Below are 23,681 nucleotides of genomic sequence, written 5' to 3' on the forward strand. Positions count from 1 at the left end.
TGGCAAAGAGGGTATCATCGGATGAGAAACCAGTAGATCCCCTCACGAAGGGACTGGGTCGGGTTAAGCATCTTCAGCATGCGAGGCGCATCGGGCTAAAGGATGATATTAGTTTTAGAAATTAGTTAGCTTTTGAATTTTGTAAAGTGTAATTGACATTTGATGATAATTAAAAGTTGTTGTTTATTTATATGTAAAGTGTTACTATCTTCTGTCAATCGTTTACTATCATTTCAATTTTTGCATGTTTTGACTTCCAGAATAATTATGTTATGATATATCATATTATTCAAACCATCAACAATCAATCATACTTTGGAAGTAGGTAATGAGGCAAGACTGTCATGAAGGGTCTGTAGTTTGTATGGGACAAAGGGACTGCAGTGTTCATGAGTACTCCTGTAATGGGGATTCGAGTATTGGATTCAACCCACGCTCACTTGTATCACTTCATGGAATTTATCTCGAGTGATTGTGAGACGGTAATATCATATAAGTCTTCAAACCTAGAGATATGAGTTGTTGACTATGAGTTGGTTATACATTAATTGTACGAAAACGCATTGGTAACTCGATGTTATAAAACGTGCCTTTGTGTATGATTCAACAAGTAGTAGAACAAGCATATGAGTCGAAGTTTATATGTTCCTTCGAGTCCTTGGAGGATTAGAAGCGATATCTGGGCCCCTCGATGATTTTGTTTTGACCTATGTACCGGGCCCGGTCAGAACTAAATTGATATGTTCGATTAAGTTCTATGTCAAACAAATTGGAAATTGGGAAACAAACTGTTGGACAATAAGTACGACGTTGTTCCACGTATTTGTCCAGCTGATATCTTAAGAGCAGAGGATTATATGATCACTTATCTTAAATGGCAGGTCATCTTAGTTTCGCAAGACTTTGAAAGAGCTACGATTGATGATCGGTTCCTAAAGACATACTTGCAGTTATAGTTATTAGACTTATCCAAGTGGGAGACTGTTGGATAAGGTGTCTAAGTCCATAACTATTTCTGGTATGTACTTTGCCCGATTGGCATGGTCCATTTGGGTTGCATGGCATCATGACACTTGGATAGACAAAATGAGAAAATGACACTTATGGTTTATTAATATATTATAAGTTCTAATATATTAATAATATTATTTAATTAGTATTGATCACGAATTAATTTGGAATTAATTTTGTGATAAAAAAGAGACTAATTAAATATATGGGGTTGATTGTGTAAATCATCCATTCTTATATAGTGGGCTAATGATTGATGATTTATTGAATTGGGCTAAAACCCATAGGGTGCTCCATGGATGGTCCATGGAGGTTAAAACCCATGGATCATGGAGGAAATGAAAAGCCATGTCAATTAGAGTTTACATGGTGTAACCCTACTTGTGACACAACTATAAAAGGACCCCATGGGCTACCAAAATCGGCACTAAGTGTAGAACAAGAGGGCTAGCTGATTTTGAGTGTTTGTGTACTTCTCTCAAAGTTATTCCAAGAGTTGTGGTGTTGTGTGAAACACTTGAGGCATCACATTTGGGGTGCTAGGCTCACAAAGTTCTCAAGGAATCCAAGCAACAAGAAAGGTATGTTTTTCTACTAGCTTTTATGTTTCAAGTTCCCCATGCCATGCTAGTTAGGTTAAGAACCTTGGAAAAATCAAATTTGCATGTATCTTAGTAAAACATAGATCCAAAGTTTATAGGGTTGCTTGTACACTTTAGGAGTGTTGGAATGCTCAAATTCAGAGGTTGGCTTAGGAGTATTTAGATTTGAGGCAGACTACTAAGATGGTGACGATGATCACCAAGATGTTTACTGAAAGGGTTCTTTTATGCCTTAAGTTTGCTTCTTCTGAGCATGCTCAAATGACACGATACTTGAGCATGCTCAAGACAGATATCTGGCAGTTTGTGTCCACCCAACGTTATGCTACCCTCGCTGAGCTTCGAGATGCTGCAAGGAGGCGGTAGATTGAGATAGAGATTCGATAAGAGTTTGTTTTCACAGAATGAGTCTCAACAGTGACCTTTTCGGATTAGGACTGACATATTTGTTTTAAACATCTCAACTATGAGGATTGGATGGCCTCTTAAGAATCTTAACAGGCATAAAGGTATTGTGGTTCCTAGTGGCTGGACTAACTATGCGAGACACTTTCTTTTCAGATTTCTCAATGAATCTGGAATTTTGCCTTGACCTAATTTCTTTCTTAAGGGCATTTTTTGCTTCGATCTTAGGGTGAACATTATCTTTCTTATTTAACCAAAGTTTCTTCCAATAGTCAGATGATGACTTGGAAGTTTGTCCAGATGATGGATTGTCGAACTTAGGCTTAATTGGCACAAGAGTTGTTTTCAAAATCACTTCATAGTTAGAGATACAAGAGTCAAATGAATCGTCACATACAATTTCGTTATCTACATCACTATCAAATGATGCCCAAATGAAGTCGGATTTGTCAGAGTCATGTCCAGTTGTCTCAGAAATTATTTCCTCAACAACATCATTGTTCAGTGGACCGAAGTTCGAAATTTGAACTCGGTACAGTTGATGGCAAGGAATGAATCTGAAGACTGATTCAGGTCCAGGGGTATCAGAGGCGGAAGAGGTGTGGAATCATTACATTTGACTATGATAGGTTGGAACTCAAGAATCATAGATTGGAACTGGTCCGAAGTCTCAGGAATAGGTGACAATGGTGAGACAGGGGTGTCCGAATGAGTGCGGTTCGGAACATCTCCCATAAATTTTAGATTTTGCAACTCCTTCAAGGGACAAGCAACAAGTTTCAGAAACTTGCTTCCGAGGCCTGGTACTTTGGACCATGGGTGACGAAAATTATGTGTCATCCATTCGTTTGCTTCAAGAATATCAATTGAGTTATGCAAAGCATTAATTTTGGCATTAAGATATTTTTTTATCAGAAACTAATATATTCCTTTCACAATAAGTGATTTCACATTTGTCTTTTAAAATGATACATTCATCGTTAGACCTTACAAGCTCTCTTTCTAGTGATTCTATCTTAAGCTTGCGATCTTCAAAGTGTAATCTAAGGCGAGTCAGTTCACTCTCCAACTCCTCACTTACTTTTATGGCAGACTCATAGGCTTTATGAATGATAGTCATATCTAGTTGGATCTGGGTTAGATATGGTTTCTAAATAGATAAATCAAAATTATTTTTAGTGATCATAGATCTTACCAACTGGACGATGCTTCTGCCTGGTGGATCATTTGTTGCTATATAGCAAAAGTTTGGCTCAACATCTTCCTCGTCTTCTTCTGATCCTGAAGACCAATATCCTTCATTACATTCGACGACTGTCTTGCTATAAGACACATATTCCTTCTATTTCTCACTTCATCCTCATCTCCAGAAGACCATTACCCTTCAACATCTCTTGACACAGTAGTAACAAAAGCTTTCTTACCTGCTACCAGCTCTTGGGCACTGCGAGCATAGTACACAAAATCTTTTACCTTCGGTTTCTGAGAGGTTTCAGCTAAACAGTCTTTGTCGAAATGATTACTAATACCACATTTATGACAAACTATCTTGGGTTTGTTTGATTTCATAGCTTCTTGGGATTTCGAGGAGTGACTTGATGAGGGGATGTTGGGTCGGTAAGCAGGTGGGTTTTCTGAAGGTTTCAGAAATGGTTGAAGATTGCTTTGATGAAGGGGCTTGAAATCGGTTTTGATAAGGTTTTTAACTAGGATTCCAGGGACATTTATATTTCATGGACAAGAGTGCAAATTATTGTTGAAAACGAAGTTCAGATTCGGTTGGATCGAGATCAAGATTTTCATGAAATGGACGATTCGGAACAGGTGGAGTGAGTGGAGTAGGAAATGCTGGTTGACTAGGAGAAACATTTGGGATAATTCCAAAGGGATCTGACACATATGTGTTCGGAATTAGTAGGTTAACACAACTAACCAAGGTAAGAGGACCTCCTGACAGTTCTCTTAATGTTTGAGCAACGTCAGATTCGTGGCCTTGTAGTCCGTCAAAAAGTTGATAAAGCTTTAGTTTCTTCAAGGATCCGTTTCTCTGAAGACATGACTTGACATTCCCCTAACCTTTTATGAGGCTATTGATAAAATTCAGATTGTACTCAAGAGGAGTTCTGACTATACCATGTGCAGTCATATTGTTGACAACAATATTGTACCTGTTTTAGGTTGAGGCTACAGATTCACCTGGAGTAGTGGTGAAGGTATCAAAATCGTTGACAACCAAAGTCAGATGCTTATCCTTCGTGTTTTCGGACCCTTTGAACAAGTCCTACAGAGTGTCCCAAATTTCTTTTGCAGATTTACACAACTTAATGTGGTCAAAGAGAGACGGAGGAACACCAAACACCATCTCGGAAAATCCAATATGTTCAACATGTAGATTTTCGATGTCTGAGGCAGTAAGAGGTGTTGAACGTCGTTCTTCTTGGCCCATTAGAGTTGCAACATCATCTCTTATTATTTGTATGACCGGAACATGAGGACCTTCTTTAACATATATCCATATTTCTTCACCTTTTTCCTTGCCAAGTAAAAATCTTTCCATCCTAACTTTCCAGTGATCATACTCTTTCAACAACTAGAAAGGGGGCATGAGAAGGGCAACCCACGCCATTTGCTATTTGCATAGAATACATTTGTTGAGTTTGATTAGGAGCAGACATTGAAGTTAAAGTATTAGAGCAGAAGTGGTATATAGAAGAACTTTTATCCTGGACATAGAAATGATTGAGATACCAAGGTAATCCCAGATCAACTATAATATGTTCTTATGGATTCAAAGGACAACCACTTAAGCTCTAATACCAATTGAGAGTGCAAGATTTAGTGCGCAGACAAGGTTTGAAAACTCAAACCTTGAATTAACTTTTAAGACCAATGTCTGGTGCTAATATATTAGTCTAGTCAAGTCTGGTAACCAGTCAAGATTTGAAGATGATATTCAACAAAGTGTTCAACAAAATATTTAAGTAAAGTAAAATGAGTATGAGGAAAGTAAAGACAATTTAAGAACAAGAAGAATGGAAGAGAAAGAGATTTGACTTGCAAGAGAATTTGTAATTGATGTGAAGAGAATAATTATATTTCTTTCTTACAATCCATGAATCATCATCTCATTAAATAGTAAAGAAAAGACACAGTACAAACCGAGAACATTCTATGGACTAGGTAAAAACAAGTGTTTGAAAAATCTGACACTTAAACGATTTATTGATTTAGTCCTAAGAACTGTTCAATCAGCAAAAGGACAAAAAGCATTTAATGCTTGTATAGACTCTATCACATCAAAAGATTAACTTCGGAACAATCTTCGTCTCGAAACTGGATAGACTTTGGAACTATTCACATCTTAGATTGAGGTTGACTTCGGATATGGTTTGACTCAAATTGCTAGAGGTTCACTTTTTATGCATCAACAGAGGTAGTCCTTCAGACGACAGAGCTTATCCAGTAGATTAGACAGAGACTGCAGATAGCTCAGAGTCGGCAGAGGAGTTACGTCGACAAACGTCGATCTGAGTTGGAGTTCCAGGTTGGTGGCATGGTTTTCCTGAAGGTATCACCCTAGAATGGGTGTAATATGCTTCAGGAATATGGGCAAGTTGGGGCCCTAGTATATTGGGCCATTTCGAGTGATCTCCAGGGTTAGGAAGGTAGCTTACAGATTGGATTTGCCTGAGGAGCTCAGTCAGATTCACAACACCTTCCATGTATCTTAGCTTCGGAAGTGTGTGGCTGATGATTTAGTGGTTGTTCCAATGGATGATATTTAGGTTGGTGATCACCTGAACTATGTTGAGAGACCAGTGGTGATTTTGGATCAGAAGACGAAGGCATTGCGTAACAAGGTGGTATCCTTGGTCAAGGTTCAGTGGAAATATCGGAAGGGATCCGAATAGACGTGGGAACCCGAGTCTGGGATGCAGGAGCATTACCCAAATTTGTTCACGACAGCGGAAATCTAGGATGAAGTCTAGTTCAAGTGGGGGAGAATTGTAAAATTTTGAGGATGAGGTATTTCTAATTTCAACCTTAAGTATGAACATTATTTGCATTTTAGCCATTGTGTATGATAAGTGTTACAAAATAGCCCATAATGGCATTTTCGTAAATCCTGGGCAGAGCTCACGTACGCTGGGTGTACATAACATACGTTGGGTGTACGTGCCAGAACTTTAAACCCTAATTTTTAGGGTTTGGACCCTATTTAAGCATCATTAAGTCCCAAAGATACCTTCTTTCATCACCCTCCAACCCACCTTCGTCCCCAAGCAAACCCTGATCCATTGTTAGAGTATTCTTGAGCATTTTTTGTGTGTTTTGGTAACCTTGAAAGAGAGAGGAAGAATAAAAGATCATATTGGAGGAGTGGGGCTCTTTGGATCCAGAATAGCAACATCATTTGGCATCATTTGGAGGTAAAAAGCTCTAAACTTGATGAAGCTATGCTTAGATCTAGTTTTGCCATGAGGTTTGTGTTCTTTTGGTCCCATTAGTTTGGTATTTTGAGTACGAACTACTCCAATCCATTTAAGCTGTCCTTTCAGACATTTCAAAGTGTTTAGAATCATAAAAATGTGGTCTAGGTCATTATTTCCCTTCCATGCATGAGTTTGTATGTCTTAATGGGTTAAGAGGATAGAGTTTTTGGTATTTAGCACTTAATGGCCATGCAAGACCATAAAGTTGGAAACTTTATGGTCCAGGACAACATTTAGGGTCTGGATCTGTAATTTGGACGTAAGGGATTAAGCATTAAGCTCTTAATGCGATGGAAAAGGAGCCAATCACGTAAGCTGGGCGTACCAAGTAGTATGTTGCGCGTACGTAGTCAAGCCCCCGTTTTTGGTCAATGCCCGTATACGCGAGTACGCCCAACGTACTTAGCTGAGTTGACTCAATTGACTTTTTAACTTTTGACCGTGACCAGGGTTTGACCAAGTTTGACCTAAGGGTATTTTAGGTATTTTGAGTTATGTTTGAGATTGGTCACTATTTGATGAATAAGTGACGGGGTAGAGGTAATATTCAGAGCAGAGACATATTCAACTATTTGTTCGGACCAAGATGCGAGTTTTCCCTCATTGTATGTATGGGTCGAAGGCACCAAGGCCGACCCTTTGGATTAGATATCCTGTTTTGTTACATACTGTTATGCTGAGATACGTGTTTATTGGTTATGTGAGTAGACTGGTAGATCTGTAGGATTACCTGTGTTTGTTGATTACTGCTTGTTGTTGTACATATCGACATGTTATGGGTTGATGGGTTGAGGCGGACTGGCTGGTGCTTAAGGCCAAAACACCCAAGGTAGCCTGGATGGACTTAAGGCCTATGAGGCGGTCCAGTCAGGCCGAAGGCCCGGAGAGCGATCCAGATAGTATGTAGGTCTGCTAGGCGGTCTAGTCATACTGAAGGCTCATGTATGCATGTTGTTGTTTGTTATGTTGTGTGGTGGTACTTTGGGGGAATTCACTAAGCTTTGGTTTACGATTTTAGTTTATTGTTTCAGGTACTTTAGAGGATCGTGGGAAAGCGAATGCGTGATCGTGCACATCTTCCTGTTTTTATGATATTGGATCTTGGGATACTTTGATTATGATTATACTTTTGAAACAACGTTTTTTTTGTAAACACTTTATGGTTAATGGGTTGTTTTTGAAATTTTTTAATTTTCCCTGATTTTTGAGATGTTACAAGAAAGTTAATTTCATTTTAAACTATTAACATTTTAATTAAAATGTCAATTTTAAAAAGTGTAATCAATGATTACAACATTAACTTACATAAATATTTTATTTTGATGATTATTATGAATAAATTGTTATACATAAAAAAACATATCTTAATAATATATTTTATGTTTTTATTTAAAAAAAAATTATACATACAAATATAATTCTTGCGAAACATTACTACATAGTTTATTACTTTATTGCATTTTGGTATCGAATATAATTTAATCTAGACATTATTTTTTAAAATGAAGTTGGACACCGAACACTAGTTACTCCGCTGCAAAATTAACTTTTTTAACATTATACCTCATATTTGTACTATTTTACAACAATACTTTTAAAGTCACATTTATCAAAGTACAATATCATATTACGTTGACAATCATTTTTCAATATAGTTTAGTATTAAATTTTTATTTTGATTTTATATTTTTACCAATCTATTTTCATGGTCTATCTTATAAACCCGTGGTTTCCACGGGTCTCGAACCCAGTGCTTGTGTGTGTGTGTATACACACACACTAGATGTGTGCCCGCGCAAAGCAGCAACGATAAATAGTTTTTTTGGTGAATAGTTTTCTTACGGGAAAATAATTATTAGCTTTTGTTATTAGTTAATATGTAATAACAAAAATTACCATTTTTAATTAAAATGTTTATGTTTAAAACCTATATTTATATTGTATATTTATATACATTTGATGTAAATTAATTATTATCTGTATCTAGTTTAAGAAATGTAAATTAACTTATATTGATGAATTTAATATTTTAAAATTGTTATTTTGATCCAAATTAAATTTTTATTAACCTTTCTTAATTCAAGTGTTCAAAATTTTGGTAAGTATTAATGGTTTTGTTATGCATAATTGATTTGTACAAAAAGCTTTGTATCTTGTACCTCTTAAAATTCAAGATATGACTAATATGTTATATATATATATATATATATATATATATATATATATATATATATATATATATATATATATATATATATATATATATATAAACTTATTGTACTTCAATTTCATTCATATCATAACTAATTTCAGATTAGGGTTCCCAATCCCATTTTGATTTCCCACTTTCAAGGAGATTTTAATGGAGTAGACTCATTACCTTTAATATAAACGCAAAGATGAAGCTTTATAGTTAATTCTTAAGATGAAGCTTTATAGTTAATTCTTTCAACCTCTCTTCAGGATTCGACACCCGGGTGAAAGACGCCCCAAAATCGCCAAACATTATTTTTGTTCTATTATGGTATGTTTTTAGGTGAAAAGATGAGTTACCATCTTTTATTTTCATTTTGATGTCAGTCACTGCACCATGGAGTTATCCTTATTGTGCTGTGGTGACATGACAAATGCTTACGTCATATTTTATCACTTTTCATGACACTTTTTATTCGTAACTAAAAGATTTTGTCACTAAAATATGTAGCAATCTACTTTCAACATGCCATTACAAACACATTTCCGTGCCGTGGACCTTTCAAAGTACGTTGCTATCATTTTTATGTCATCGTGGTCTTGCGTCCACCACGCCGCAGTTTCGCTGCTCAGGAATTTCCTTCTTTTTATTCCCAATTTACCCCTCTTTACGCTTCCTACTATATCTTATTGATTTTTTTTATCAATTCTAAATCATCATTTTATGTACTAAAACACAATTTATACTTTCAACCACATTCAACTTATTAATAATAGTAAATGACCAAAATGCCCTTCTTAACAATTAAGTTCTTAATGACATTTTATACTTCATAAATATCACACATATACACACATATTATACACACCATTCCTAACTTGCTTAATTAAATCAGGACATTACATTTTCAGATCTTGAAATGAAAATGAAAACGAAAAGGACTAACTCCGATAATCGAAACCAACACCAGATGAGACAACAACTAAAAATGGAAACATCCTAGCCAAATCTTGAAACATAAACAAAAATGAGTGTGGATTTGGAGCTGGTTGTCTGTGTTTTTTTAACCAAATTCCAAAAACCTAAAAACCTAAAAGTAATAAAGATGTATGGCGGTGTCGGAGGACATGGAATAGTTGAACAACAAAAGAGATGGGTGTAGGGTTTGCTATATCAAAGAGCAAAGAAAAAGATAGTATATGATTTACATTAGTTAGGGGCACTTATTTTATTTTTCTTTTTAAAAATGATAATAAATAACAAAATATTATAAAATAAACACATAAAGGAAAAATATCATTTTTACATCACACGTGGACTATTAATGCAACAAAAAAATACAATAAGGATTCATCAAAAGTTAGAAATTAATGCACAAGTTACCCCAAACCACATTGATCACCCGTGTACTTACTCCATTTAATTTTATATTGATTAATTAAAAGGTTTTAATTAATTAAACATCTTCTATTTAGTTAATAAATAATAAACTCTTTATTTATTTATTTATTACATGTTTGATCAATAATATACAACAAATGCTATATGTATCTATTTATATGTATCTATTCCCCACTCACATAAAAATATCAAACATGAGGGGTGCACACATACTCACTCACTCACAGGGATACAATAAACAATTAAGGGTACGTATAAAATTAGCCTATACAACAATTACTTCTATTATTTATTTTAAGTTGGTAAATATATATATATATATATATATATATATATATATATATTTATATTTATATTTTTTAATGTATTTTAGTGCGTGGCCATACAAATTTGCATACAAAAAACGATATATTTAATTATTTGTTCATTGCATATTAATTTTAACAAACCACTACTTAGGTAAAGATAACATATGTCACTTTTATAAATAATATAAAAATAATGTTAAGCGTCTAACATGTTACTACGATTAAACATATATGAATGTTTGTCTCAAACTAACTCCACATACAAATCTCCTTCAAAAACCAACCCTCGAATGGACATGAGAGGCTCACAATGCCTTCGACGTCCTCAAAACAACCCATGTTTCCACATGATCACACTAGTTTTTTTTTTTCCAACTTCACGGTTATTTTTTTATGTCACCATTGATGCTTTAGGCTTTGGTGTCGATGTCATCCTCTCTTAAGAGGATAAACCTATATGTAACATCTAACTTTTAATACAAAGTACACTAAAAATTTTCATTTTCAAATCACAAATCATAGTAATTATGGTGTACATTCGTATTAAAAAATTGATACAAGAAGTTATTAAAGGATCTTACGATATTCTCGTATAAGGATCAAAGCCGGACGCTACTAACTTCACACCTTTCTACCGAGTCTAGTTGAACCTGAAAGGCACATAACTAAGAAGATGTAAGCTACAAGAGCTTAATGAGTAACATGTGCACCAAGATGTAAGATAGTTACACAATTAAATATATCCACATATCCATAACTCATACAATCTCCAAGGTACCTTTCAGTTAATCCAATAATCATATCAATAGCTATTCAAGCTATTATTTCTACTGATAACTCTCTGTAGTAGACTTACAATCAACAGACTATTATTGTACTTCGATAACCTTCCTCCAACCTTCCTCCAGTGGTATTACATCTATTCAAGCTACAATTACAACATATTTACTTGCAAGTATAATATTAAGGCCACCAAATGTAACGATCCAAAATTTCCATCCGTCAACAATGTTAGTTTTCGTTACTTGAATATTAATTGTTGGTTAATGATTTTAGTCTTTATGATTATAAATTCAATAAATTAAAATAGAAGGGTGTTAATTTAATGCCTAAAAGTGTAAAAAAAAAACCTCAAAGAGGAATCGACATGTTTATTGTAGTAAAAGGCTTGCGTCCGTTTTTTTCCTTGCGTTGACTACACGTCCGTTTTGTCATAATCATATTAAAAATCGAACAAGAAAAAACGATTCCTAGTTTTCCTCTTGTGTGCGTCATCGATCAACATGGAAAGAGAAAGAAAAAGAAAGAGAAGAAGAAACGAGCGTGGGGGAGAGGGTTGCCGATCCTTGAGGGCATATCATCACCACACGAAGAGAGTACAAGTCTTATAGCTAGTGGTACAAGTTGTAATGCAAGAAAAAGAAAAAAAGAGAGAAAGAGAAAAGAAAGAGCTTGGGCCCGACCACTTTACCTATCGATCGATCTTGATGCTACACCATAATGGTGTATCCTAGGCATGCCCAAGTTCCAACTGTACAACCGAGGGGCCTTGTGTTTGGTATGTCGTGGGGGGTTGTGTGGGATTGCTTTTGAACATCAAAAGTTCTTTAGGTAGAATGACTTTTTATAGAAGGATTTTATGCAAAAGATGATACTTAAAATGTGTTTGGATTAATAAAATGACTTTTGGTCTAACTTTTATATGTAAAGCCCCAAAAAGTCACAAAATGTGGTTTTTTGAAACCCTTTCTTTTTCCTCTTTGCAAAAAGTAACTTTTTTATTATCCAAACAACTTTTGTCTTTTGTTAACTTTTAAAAAAAATTAAAAGTTAAAAAGCTATTCTAAAAGCAATGCCAAACACCCTCTAAATCAACATATTTCATGAAAAAAATAAAATAAATCGTAAGTTTTAGAATTACTTTTGAGATTGATTATTACATGTAGATGATATATTTGAATTTGGAAAAGAAAATTTACAATTTTTATTATTGTTAAATTTGCAATTTTTATTTTTAAGTGTATCTTTTTTGAAATCAAATAATTCAAACGGTTTGTTACTATCAAATTGTTAGGTTTTAATTTAGAGTTTATATATTTTTATATATGGTTTTGTAGAGTCAATGTATGTAATTTTTGTTGAATTTAAAAAATCATAGAGATAAGAAACACCATATATAGATTTTCAAAGAAGACTAAATCATGTATTTCATCATTGGGTTGTACATGTATTTAAATAATATTTATGTTTTAGTCATTTGACATGTACTATACGCAATGTCCCGAAGAACAACCTTTTTTACTAACCGATGCTTACACCGGTTTCTTAATTCCTTTCGGATCTTGAATCTCCTAATTTCATATAGAAACCTAAGTCAAGAACCAAGCCTCTAAAACTAAAGAATTTGATGGGAACATCTCTTGATGTGAGTTTGGGTTTCATAAGTTGTGGATATTAGTGGAATTTGTTGATACGAGTATCTACATTGTGTCAAAGGCAGGGAACAAACTTCGTACATGCAATAAGTCAATAACTATCCACTTGAAAGGAAAAAAATTTAGACTCGTATCAAAGAATATTTTAGTGACCATTAAAATGTGGGTTGGAGATGTGTTAGATAACTTTTAAATAAAAACCCTATTTTGAGGTAATAAATTTTGATTTTTTTTTCATTTTCTTTGTTTCAGTTAGACCAGTGGATGTAGGTGACATGACAATGAGGGGTGGGGAGATGCTAATATCAAATAATCAAAATCAAGACACCAAAATTCTAGAGTTCAAGTGAAACCTTTGAAGGATATTGATAGAAGGACCAAGAGGTCGATAATGACCGACCACCGATTGCACATCAGTCACCATTGGCGTATGCAACCACTACAATGCACTTTATAAAGTCTGATTATTATGGTTTGATAAATCCAACTTTACAACCACGTTCTATGAGGCCGAGATCATTATCAAATATCCAAAACTATCCTGTTAAAAATCGGATCCCATTGTACATAGAATATATAGGTAACCCACCAGATCTATTAATGTAAAAAAAACCATGACTACCTTGGAATCGTCTCCTAATTGCCTTGGTGTTGGTCAATGGTCACAAAACTAAGCGATATCAGTGTGAAATTTGGGAAAACTTTAAACATGAAAGTTGTAGCTGTTTGAGTCATTTTTTGGTAACTTGAATCAAGCCGCTATGAGTTATTATTAGCGACTTATGATTGGTAGAGGCTAATAAGGGGTCAAAAGAGGACTATAACCATATAAAACTGGATAATTAATATTAGTAGTATTTTTTAAGATTGGAGTGTCGATGTTAACTTCCATTATTGTGTGTACGTAGGTACCATCGGGTTTCCAATGTGTAAAGAAACCTAACAGTCGAACAAACAAGAACTAAAGCAAGTAGACATCATTTTATGAGCACATCTCAAGTAAAAATGAAGTACTTTTATCCTTAAAAGGTAATTGTGTATTATGCTACTACTATATATTTCTTATGTGATCATCATATGTGACATTCCATAAGAATTAAATATTTTTGTCTACATGGGGTATAAAGACGATACACCGCGTTTACTAACGAAGATTTAAAGATATGCTTAAAGGAGATTTGAAGATTTTATATGACATTTATGCAATAAAAATGTATTGAAGACCTTCTTTTACGATGTAAATATGTTTTAAAGATGCTATATGATGTTTGGGATGCATAGAAACAACCATTATAGGCATGAAACTCCACCGTCTTAGCAGCAAGATTTCTATCATATGTTGGTTTGGGCATGGGCATAAAACAACCGTGATAGGCATGCATATACAATATAAAAAATGGTAAACTTCACCGTCTCAACACCTAGATTTCTATCAAATGTGAGATTAGTAGTATTTTAGACGTGTCAGAATTTAAAAATCATGAACCTATTGTGTGGAGTTGCATACAACTTTTAAACACGTTGACCGTTGAGATTGACTTTTTGGGTCACAGATGTGGCTTGCTATTTACTCTCTCCGTTCCATATATATAGTCTATCTTTCTTTTTTTGAGTTGTCCCAAAATAATAGCTTACTTCTTAAAATAAATATTTTTTTTACCAAAATGTCCATCAATATTACTTAACCAACCAAAACATTTAATAATGAAATTAAATGCAAAAAAGGTAAAACTGTCATTTTATTGGAAAAAGTTAACAAGTTTTATACGTCACATGAATTCCAATTTTACGATGATGTTTTAAAGATGATATCTTATACCAGTACAAGTTTGAAGATTTTATTTGTTTAAATCTTATATACGACTTCCAAACCCACACATAGAACGCTAGGTTCCAAGTTTAATGTTCAGTTTGGATGTCTCAGCCTCTCCGGTGTCAAAACAATACTACATGTTTAAATCTTATATACGACTTCCAACCCACACATTGATTGCTAGGTTTCCAAGTTTAATGTATTAATTTGGATGTGAGTCTTAGGTGTCAGAAACAATAAGAATTATAAAGCAATGACCAAGTAAAAAGTGACTAGAGAATTGGATTTATTTACTCATTGTTGTAAATAGTTTTGACATAGACTTGTACGAGATGTATCAATCTAGATTCTGAGGGAAACACTCATAGAACTATTATTTGATGATGTGAAATCAGGTAAGACGTAAGATACCAAGATCCCACAATAAGGTTCCTGTTAAAATGTTTATACTTTTTCGAAATTATGTTGTTATCCCAAATGCCCTTTAGTGAGGAGTGTTTCAACTTATGTGAAGACATAAAGCAATTGTTAACTTAACTGATTAATCTAACAAAATTGTTAACTTTTAGTTTATGGCCAGATATAGATTACACTTAATGACATTACTTCAATATTTTGATAAAGTGGACGAAAATGAATATGTCTAGACAATTTCATCAAATAGCAACCTAGTTTCATTCCTACTGTTGCACCTTTAAAACATATACTACAAAACCATGTAGACCAAGTGTTGTTAACAAATTTGATAAAACACGGATTAAAACTTGTAAGATTTCAAACGAATATGGAGAGATTTTCAATCAAGTTCTGTTATCAATCAAACCCACAAATGATCAAAGGAATGTTTAATAACAGGGATTCTCACTGAACAAAAAAGACAAAATTCAAACATTTATGTATTCATTTATGATGTTTCACAAACTTTACTTCAGTTTGTAACTATAAACAAATATTCAGTTCGAGCTAAAAGCACAATGCAGCTTTTAGAGTCTCATGAAAAAAGATAGAGAGCACTGATTCATGAACAGAATTTTCCATGAAAAATATGCATTTTGTTAATATTGTGAACTTTCGATTATCATGTTAATCTATCACAGAACCAAGTTGAATCAAGCAATTTTACACTAAAAACAAATCATTTCAGGTTAATAAGCAACTAAAGTCCCAAATCCAACATCGATTTGATCCAGCATATTCCCATCATAAGCACAAAATTCGATTATAATTAAGAACTACAAAAGAAGACGCAAAATATAAATCGAAGGTGCACTAGTATCAATAAAAGTCTGAGCATTAAAATCCATCAGCGGAAAATTGAGAAGAACAAACACAAAAAAGGAAATGTAAAACAACTTATCTTTTGCTCAGAATCGGAGCTTTGAAAAGAACCAACGATTCTTCCCGGTCTTGAACCTCTCCTCCAATCGTGCTTTGGTCTCCTTACAGGCAGTCACCTTCTTGTCATGCGACTGAAGCGCGTCGACGGTGACAACATCCTTGAGATCGACGTCGAGCGTGTACCTAGTCGGCATGATGTGGTTGTAGTTCACTAGCTTGATGAATGCCTTCACCCGCGACTTCTTCGCCGTCTTCTTTGCCGAGTCCTTTCGGATCACCTTCTTCGGGTATTTGGCGATTCCGGCAACGAGGCAGTGGCCATAAGGACGATCACGGGTTCCGTCATCAAATTGCCTCACGATTACAGCTTTCCTTCCGGCGAAACGGCCGTTGAGAACCACCACAGCCTTGTTTGGCTTCAAAAACTTCACCATTTTCGCCGCCGCTGATCTCACAAACTAGTAGATCCTTTCTAGGGTTTTAGGTGTTGCACCTTGGCTCTGTTTTATAACATTTGTTTTTACAGAAGGAACCCCAGTACTTCCTAGAATTGCATAAATGCCATAAGTTTAGAGAAATTTGAATAATTTAAAACTTATGCCCTGATTTTCCAACGCATTGCATAATGAGTCCTTATCATCCAGTTTACAATTTTACATACATATAAGAGTTAAAACCATTATCTTATACCAACATTGTTAATATAAGAATTAGCTTTAAACAAATATATTATAATATACTCTATCAATTATCAATTATGTAAAACCCTATCAAATCCTTATCATAGTCACACCCATCTAGAAGATATGCAATAGTTTCTCGAGTAATAAAATAACCCAAATCATCAATAATGTCGGCCCATAAACAACTAATTTGGGTATGTTTGACATGTCATTAATTAAGTTTTTTTAGGTTGCTATGTTTAACAAACCAAAAAATAACTTATAAGCCAGCTTGTCAACTAGCTTATAGAGCTTTTTTAAAATTCTCCAAAAAATACCATTTATTGATTATATAAAACACTTTTTTATACATGCCTTTATACGTTATTTTACACTTTCCAACTAGTTTATCAATTAGTTTCTACCAAATGTCATTTTTATCAACTACCAACTAGTTTGTCAAATATAAACTAATTTTTACCCAACATCATTTTTATCGGTTACCAGCTAGTTTATCAAACATAACCTAAAACACCTTCATTGTAGTTTGATAATATTGCATTTATCAATCAAGGTCTCTTCTATTATTGAAAAAATGAAGTTGTAGGAATCAAATATGGCAAAATATGCATAGAAGCAATGGTACATAAAATCCACATTTTTGCATAAGCGGTTCAATCATCCAAACATTAATATCTTCAAACCATTTTATGCAACAGTTTTACAACGATAAACTTGCTATATTAAATAGTTAAAGTTTATATCACAGATCCATTAGATGGTTAACATTATCTTGTAAAATTTGCACTCAATATAATAACATATTGTCAAATTAAGCTAACTGAACTCTTCATAATATATAATCATCACAAATTTTACGAGCCTAGTTCACTTTGGGGGCTAATCGGCATTTTCTTTGTTCCATATAACATATTTAGTTGATGAATTTTGACCGAATCGGTTTATTACAAAGAAAAAACATTGTACATTGTTTTCTTTTTACAATGCCGGACTCTTGCCCAGTCCTACCTCAACAAAATGGTCAAGTCAAACCTCTCTCCAAAAGTCAAACCCTCTTTCATTATTATCAGTCATTTGCATATCTCTCGAAAAAATAAAAAAAAAGGCCGAATTCATCACACTATGGAAGAGATGTAAAATAGAGTAAAATTGTACACTGAATTCGCATTCATCAAAAGAATCATATGAGGATCTTAACTTAAATAAGTAGTCTCCTTATATCACTGAAGTTTGACTTTAAAGCTCCCATGAAATCACCTGAAAACAAATTACCCATTCATCACATGTCGTTTGAAGTTAAATTAAAAATAAAAAATGTGTTAAACCAAATACCTGCAACTTCTCCATCAAATACACGATGATCAGCAGATAATGTCACGTTCATTTTTGTAACAACAGCCGGTTTTTCGATTCCTGAAAGTAATAAATAATAACACAAGTTTAATTAATTAATTATCTAATCAGATCACTAGATTAATAAAAATATTTATAACAAAAAATGAGTGAGTTTAGTTTACCATCTTCATCGAAAACCGGTTCAACCACCTGGTTGCCCCTACCAACTGCAAGAATACCAGCTTGTGGTGGATTGATAATGGCACAAAATTGGTCCACTGGGAACATACCCAAATTTGATATACTGTAAACATGAATAAAAACAATATTCATGAGAAATTACTTTTTTGAGACACTATATTCAAATATTGAAAGTAAATGATAAAAAAACGTCACCTGAAAGTGCCACCTTGGAACTCATTTGGTGTAAGCTTCCCTAATCGTGCCTTTTCAGCAAGTTCCTTGACCTTCAAACGAACAAAACATATAAAATCACCTATTTGCTCTTTATCATCATTAAGAACATTATATATAAATGGTTATATTTTAATTCCAATGGAATGAACCATTCCATTCCATTCCATCCTGGATTCAATGTGAGAGAAGTCAAACTAATACACATTTAACCACCAATAATACCTCCAACGAAATAGACGATATGGATTTTTCATCAGCGTTTTTCACAATTGGAGTCATCAGCCCCTATAAATTCAACAAAATAAAATTAACTTTAGCAATAACAGAGGAAAAAAATAAATAGAAAATAACATGTAAAAAAGAAACTCATACCTTCTCAGTAGCAACCGCAATTGATATATCAACAGAATCACATAATACAATTTCCCCTTTTTTGTCATCCCAAAAAGCTGCAATGTATTTTCATAGTCAACTATCAGCACTTAATAATAATTATTATATTTAAATAATGAGCATCAAAGGGTCTTACTTACCATTAGCTTTTGGAACACTTTTCAATGCAATTGCTACAGTTTTTATAACAATATCATTCACCGAGACTTTCACCCCAAATTTATCTGCACAAAAAAAACGTAAATCATGCATCCATTAATTCGATGAAAAAAAGAAAATTTAACAAATAAGAGATTTGCAAACCCTAAACATACCCTTGAGCTCCTTTCTAAATAGCAGAAGAGGATCCAGTATAACATCTGTCAAAAACCATTAACTAGTTTAACCACAAATACAATGTTGTTTTGTATTTACCACAAGAAGCTTATAAAACCTGCGGTTAAATATAAATGAGGCGTGTTCTGTTTTGATTCTAGCAACCTTTTCGCAATCACCTGCAAAACAAGTATACTTTATTACTTGCTATTATACTTATTTATTTATTGATAATAGCATTGTAAAAAAAAAAAGTATTATGAATATGTGTATACCTTACGGATTTGGGTATTAGGAATATCCTCATAAGAATCTGACTCTTGAACTTCTGATGATACTGAAGTATGTGTCTGAGGTTGACTTTTTGGGGGTTTTACAGGTTCAGATGATGAACTTTTTTTTCCACCTGTCCCAGACTTTATTGCGGTTAAAACATCGGATTTTGTGAGGGTCCCACGTATGCCAGATGCGTTTATTGAAGAAGCATCCAGCTTATGTTCTGCAATTAGTATTTTTGCAGATGGACTGATTCTAGAGAAGATGGACTTCTGTGCTTTTGCTTCGTCATCACGCGTGGCATGCTGAGCTGGCTTTGCCTCCTTGGCTGCCGTATTAGTATTACCACTAACAGATGATTTCACCTTTTCCACATCAGCTGGATCCTCAACCTTACAAAACAAAAACAGTAATATCAGCTCCGATTTTATGTTTTATTACTTTTTGTGGTAATTGAAAAGTGGAAAAAAAAATTACTGTTATTGCGATGGGCTGTCCAACTAAAACGTTTTTTGAACCTTCAGGTGCCAGTATCTTTGCTAGGTAACTGTAGTTCAGTATCAAGAATGTAAGCATTAAAAGAATTTGAGCATTTTGGAAGCGTAACAGAAGATTACAATTTTACCCTTCTTCAAGACATTCGAATTCAAGGGTAGCTTTGTCAGTCTCTATCTCACATATGATATCACCAACTTCAATCTTGTCACCTTCTTTCTTAATCCACCTAGCAATGTTCCCTTGGTCCTGTAAATTTATTTAAAACATTAATGCCAAAAGCTTCTAGAAGCGAAATGAGAACGATTTTGACATGAACTAGACTCTGATTTGGTTAACTAACCATGGTTGGTGATAAAGCTGGCATTTCAATGAGGATATGCGGAGGTAGGTTAGATGCGTCAACTTTCCCTGAAGTTGACTCGTTTGCTGTGTCTTCAGTTTTAACATTAGGTTGAGTTGACTCAGTCTCTTTGACCTCTGACCCACCAAGAACACTATCAGGGATATTTTTTATATTTTCTTCTTCCTCAACCTAGTATATATGTACATGTCAGTCGTATGAAAAAGTAATTACATATGTATGTATGTATGTATGTATGTATGTATATGTGTGTGCTTATATATGTATGTATGTACATACATACCGTAATGAAAATAGGTTGTCCAACAGGCACATCTTTTGCACCATCAGGCACCAATATCTTTGCCAAAAACCTGCATGACATCATTTCAAGAAAATAAAAGTACTTAAAGGGTTGTTGTTGCATGAAATATATAAAGACAGCAGACAACAGTCATATATTTTTGTGGTAGATTAAATCAAGGAAAAGAGAAATACCCTTCTTCAAGACTTTCAAATTCAAGGGTGGCTTTATCTGTCTCGATATCACAAATGATATCACCCACTTCTATCTATTTGATCAAACAAATGATTAGATACATATAATAAACCATAATTACCGATAAAAGATCTTTAAATTTCTATATATCAACTTGGCATTTGCTTTGGATAGAATTAAATGCATGAAAATGGATTTCCCTATGATAATAACAACTGACCTTATCTCCTTCTTTCTTCCTCCACTTTGCAATGTTACCTTGAGTCTATATTGAAGCACAATGAATGCAAAAATTATGAACAAGGGAAGTAAATCAAACCTTAAAAACAGGAAAAAGAAATTGAATCAGTTTCTTGTCACATCTTACCATTGTAGGTGACAAAGCTGGCATTCCAATCACTATATGTGCAGGAGGTTCTGCATGTAAAAAAGCCCATAAATTTAGCTATCTTTTACTCATAACTTATTATAAATTTCGTATAGAAAAGCAAATAAGAACTGTAAATTGGCATTAAAAAGATTCATACCTTCAGATGAGTAACATCTGATGCCACTCGGAAACTGTAAATGAACAACCACTGTCAGGGGATGAATATTTGGTCAAAGGAAAAGCATGTTTGAAGTTTGACTACTAACCTTTAGTGTAGAATGGTCATGGACACCATTGAATGCAGACAAAAAGTTGGGCCTGATAAACCTCATTGTTAGAAAATTATGAAAACAGAAGGATGAATAGACTAGTAAAAGTCACCTCCAATATGGTGTTTACAAATTTATGAACAACATTTTAACTCAAACATAACAGCTTGAACAATGTTAAACTTTAACTAATATTTGATTCATAAGTAAGGACTTTTCTTGTTCTCTAATTAAAACTCACAAATGCAACTAATACATGAACCAGGTTAAAGTTCTAGTAGTATTTCACTCATAACAAAGACTTCTTTTGTTTTCTAATTAAAACTCACAAACTGCAGCTGAAACATGAGTATGAACTTACATGGACACAGGAAAAAGCTGATAGAAATAATAAAACGTGATAATACTGTGTTGACAGAGGTAATGGAGAGCAAGCAAAGTTAGACCTTAACAAAGTGCCACCATCTTCAACAATAGAATTCTGCAATCTGGAATAGCTGCACAAAGAATGCATCAATAAGTAACAACATAAGCACAGAGAGGCAAAGCCCACCCAATGTGATTAAACAGCATCAGATGATCATCCCCTGATTACATTCATAATCTGAGATCCCCTAGGCCCTAGCATTTACAAAGTAACATTTTTGGATATTACAGACACAACAATGTGAATGATCATGAAAAAGTAAGTATTAGATGGTCTGGAGGATACCCTTCTTAAAAACCCTAGAGGCTTTTAGGTGCTGAGGGTTTGAAATAACTCCATTAATATGCTATCAGCCTATCACACACATTATAATTAGCTCGTATTTTCTAATTAAATTGACCAAGGGATTTTGTTCAAGCATATTAAAAACACATAGAACAAGTTCAGACACTATCCTCTTGGTGGTAAACTGGTAATAGCTCGCAGTCCAAATTTCAGATCCTCTTCCCCTTGCGTACTTTACAAAATTACTGATTCATCGAAACTTTTCCTAATATTGGCAATCACTTTCAGATAACATGGAACCAGTTCTATCAATCAAAATCAAAGAAATTACAATTCCCTAATTCTCATCAAACAAGGATGATAGTTCAACCTCATATGGATCTTAACTTACATTAATAACAGTACAAACTAAAAAGTAAAAGCAACAAACAAAATAGCTAGAATACATAAACTGATAAATAAGACTCTAAAAGAAGCTAGGCAATTCACAGAACATTCGTGTACAACAAAACTACAAACAATATAACTTCAAAAGTAGTAATTAGTATGAAATCGGCGAATAACAATGAAGTAAAGAACTATCACCGGGAAATGGATCTGGAGGTTGAAGAAAGGAGGCGAGCCCTAAGCAGCGAAGGTACTCGTGAGATTACCGGATGATGTCTAAGTCGTAAAAGAGCCATCGATCATTCACCTCTGATTCTGTTCTTGTTCTTCAGTCGTGGACCAGAGAACTTTTGATTCTTCAGCACTCAAAAAAATGTGTCTCAAAGACGACTGTGGTTGGTTCAATCATCTGAAAAATATTGCATTTTGTAACCTCGCCGATTAATCGATTATGATCTTTATGGAAAAAAAATATTACGTATTCTCCAAAAACAAAAATAAGAAAACCATAAATGTTTTAGTTAATTTCTTTGATGAGAATATTTATTTTATTATTTTTGATATTCTAAATTTTTTATATATTTTTATGTTACTATCAAAAAACAAATTTTAAAAAAGCACAAGTTGCTCTCTTATGAAAAAACCATATACATTTAAAAACACCCATAGCCATATTTTCTAGAAACATTTTAATAAATAGCCATTCTTTGAACAAACAGCTCAAATAACCACCTATTTAAAAAATATGGATTTTGTAAATATTTTTCTTTCTTTCATTCTTCTTATTCTCTTTTGCATCTTCTTTAGCTATCATTTCTCATTATCATTCCTTTGTTTTTTTTTCTTCATATTTTCATTTTGTAATGAAGAATATTTGTTTGATTTCAGACGCACAAACCAGGTGGGTGTGTCTTAGCTTAGCAACTATGTTATACATTTGGTGCAGTTACATAAAAATTCTTAAGTGTCATGAACATGTGTAATAAAAAAAGTAAGTTGGGGTCACAGAATATGACTACTTGGGCAATGTTGGGGCGTGAGTAGACCTGTCAATGAGGCGGGTTTTGACCATGATTCGCTCCAAACCCGTAAGAATTTAACGGGTTTGGATTTTAATTTTTAATTCGTTTACCCGTTTACGATCCATACCCGTTTACCCTTTTAGTAAATGGGTCGGGTATGGATCA

The 23,681-nt window shown here is 33.9% G+C and overlaps 2 protein-coding genes across 3 annotated transcripts; both read right to left on the reverse strand.

The window, feature by feature from the left end:
- Positions 1 to 15,916: 15,916 nt before the first annotated feature.
- LOC145140187 (large ribosomal subunit protein eL27x-like) lies at positions 15,917 to 16,497 on the reverse strand. The gene has a single exon (XM_079073761.1). It carries the CDS (start codon positions 16,432 to 16,434, stop codon positions 16,027 to 16,029), a length of 408 nt encoding a protein of 135 aa, XP_078929887.1. The 5' UTR covers positions 16,435 to 16,497; the 3' UTR covers positions 15,917 to 16,026.
- A 1,098-nt stretch (positions 16,498 to 17,595) lies between these two features.
- On the reverse strand, positions 17,596 to 22,940 carry LTA3 (Dihydrolipoamide acetyltransferase, long form protein). Of its 2 annotated transcripts, none has more exons than XM_079071512.1 (21): positions 22,693 to 22,940; positions 21,842 to 21,883; positions 21,393 to 21,444; positions 21,284 to 21,317; positions 21,124 to 21,173; positions 20,977 to 21,021; positions 20,756 to 20,829; positions 20,562 to 20,631; positions 20,258 to 20,449; positions 20,045 to 20,163; positions 19,897 to 19,966; positions 19,419 to 19,811; positions 19,262 to 19,322; positions 19,143 to 19,187; positions 18,969 to 19,052; positions 18,808 to 18,884; positions 18,658 to 18,720; positions 18,415 to 18,485; positions 18,201 to 18,322; positions 18,016 to 18,096; positions 17,596 to 17,940 (listed from the first exon to the last, which is right to left on the reverse strand). In XM_079071512.1, the coding sequence occupies exons 1-21, from the start codon at positions 22,788 to 22,790 to the stop codon at positions 17,882 to 17,884; spliced, it is 1,902 nt and encodes a 633-aa protein (XP_078927638.1). In that variant the 5' UTR covers positions 22,791 to 22,940; the 3' UTR covers positions 17,596 to 17,881. The 2 variants fall into 2 exon arrangements, with proteins under 2 accessions (XP_078927638.1, XP_078927637.1); XM_079071511.1 differs by having other exon boundaries at positions 21,842 to 21,892.
- Between the last annotated feature and the right edge of the window lie 741 nt (positions 22,941 to 23,681).

Source organism: Lactuca virosa, chromosome 9 (genome assembly GCF_052849685.1).
Source record: "Lactuca virosa cultivar CGN04683 chromosome 9, Lactuca_virosa_CGN04683_v6, whole genome shotgun sequence".
In the NCBI taxonomy this organism is placed as follows: domain Eukaryota; kingdom Viridiplantae; phylum Streptophyta; class Magnoliopsida; order Asterales; family Asteraceae; genus Lactuca; species Lactuca virosa.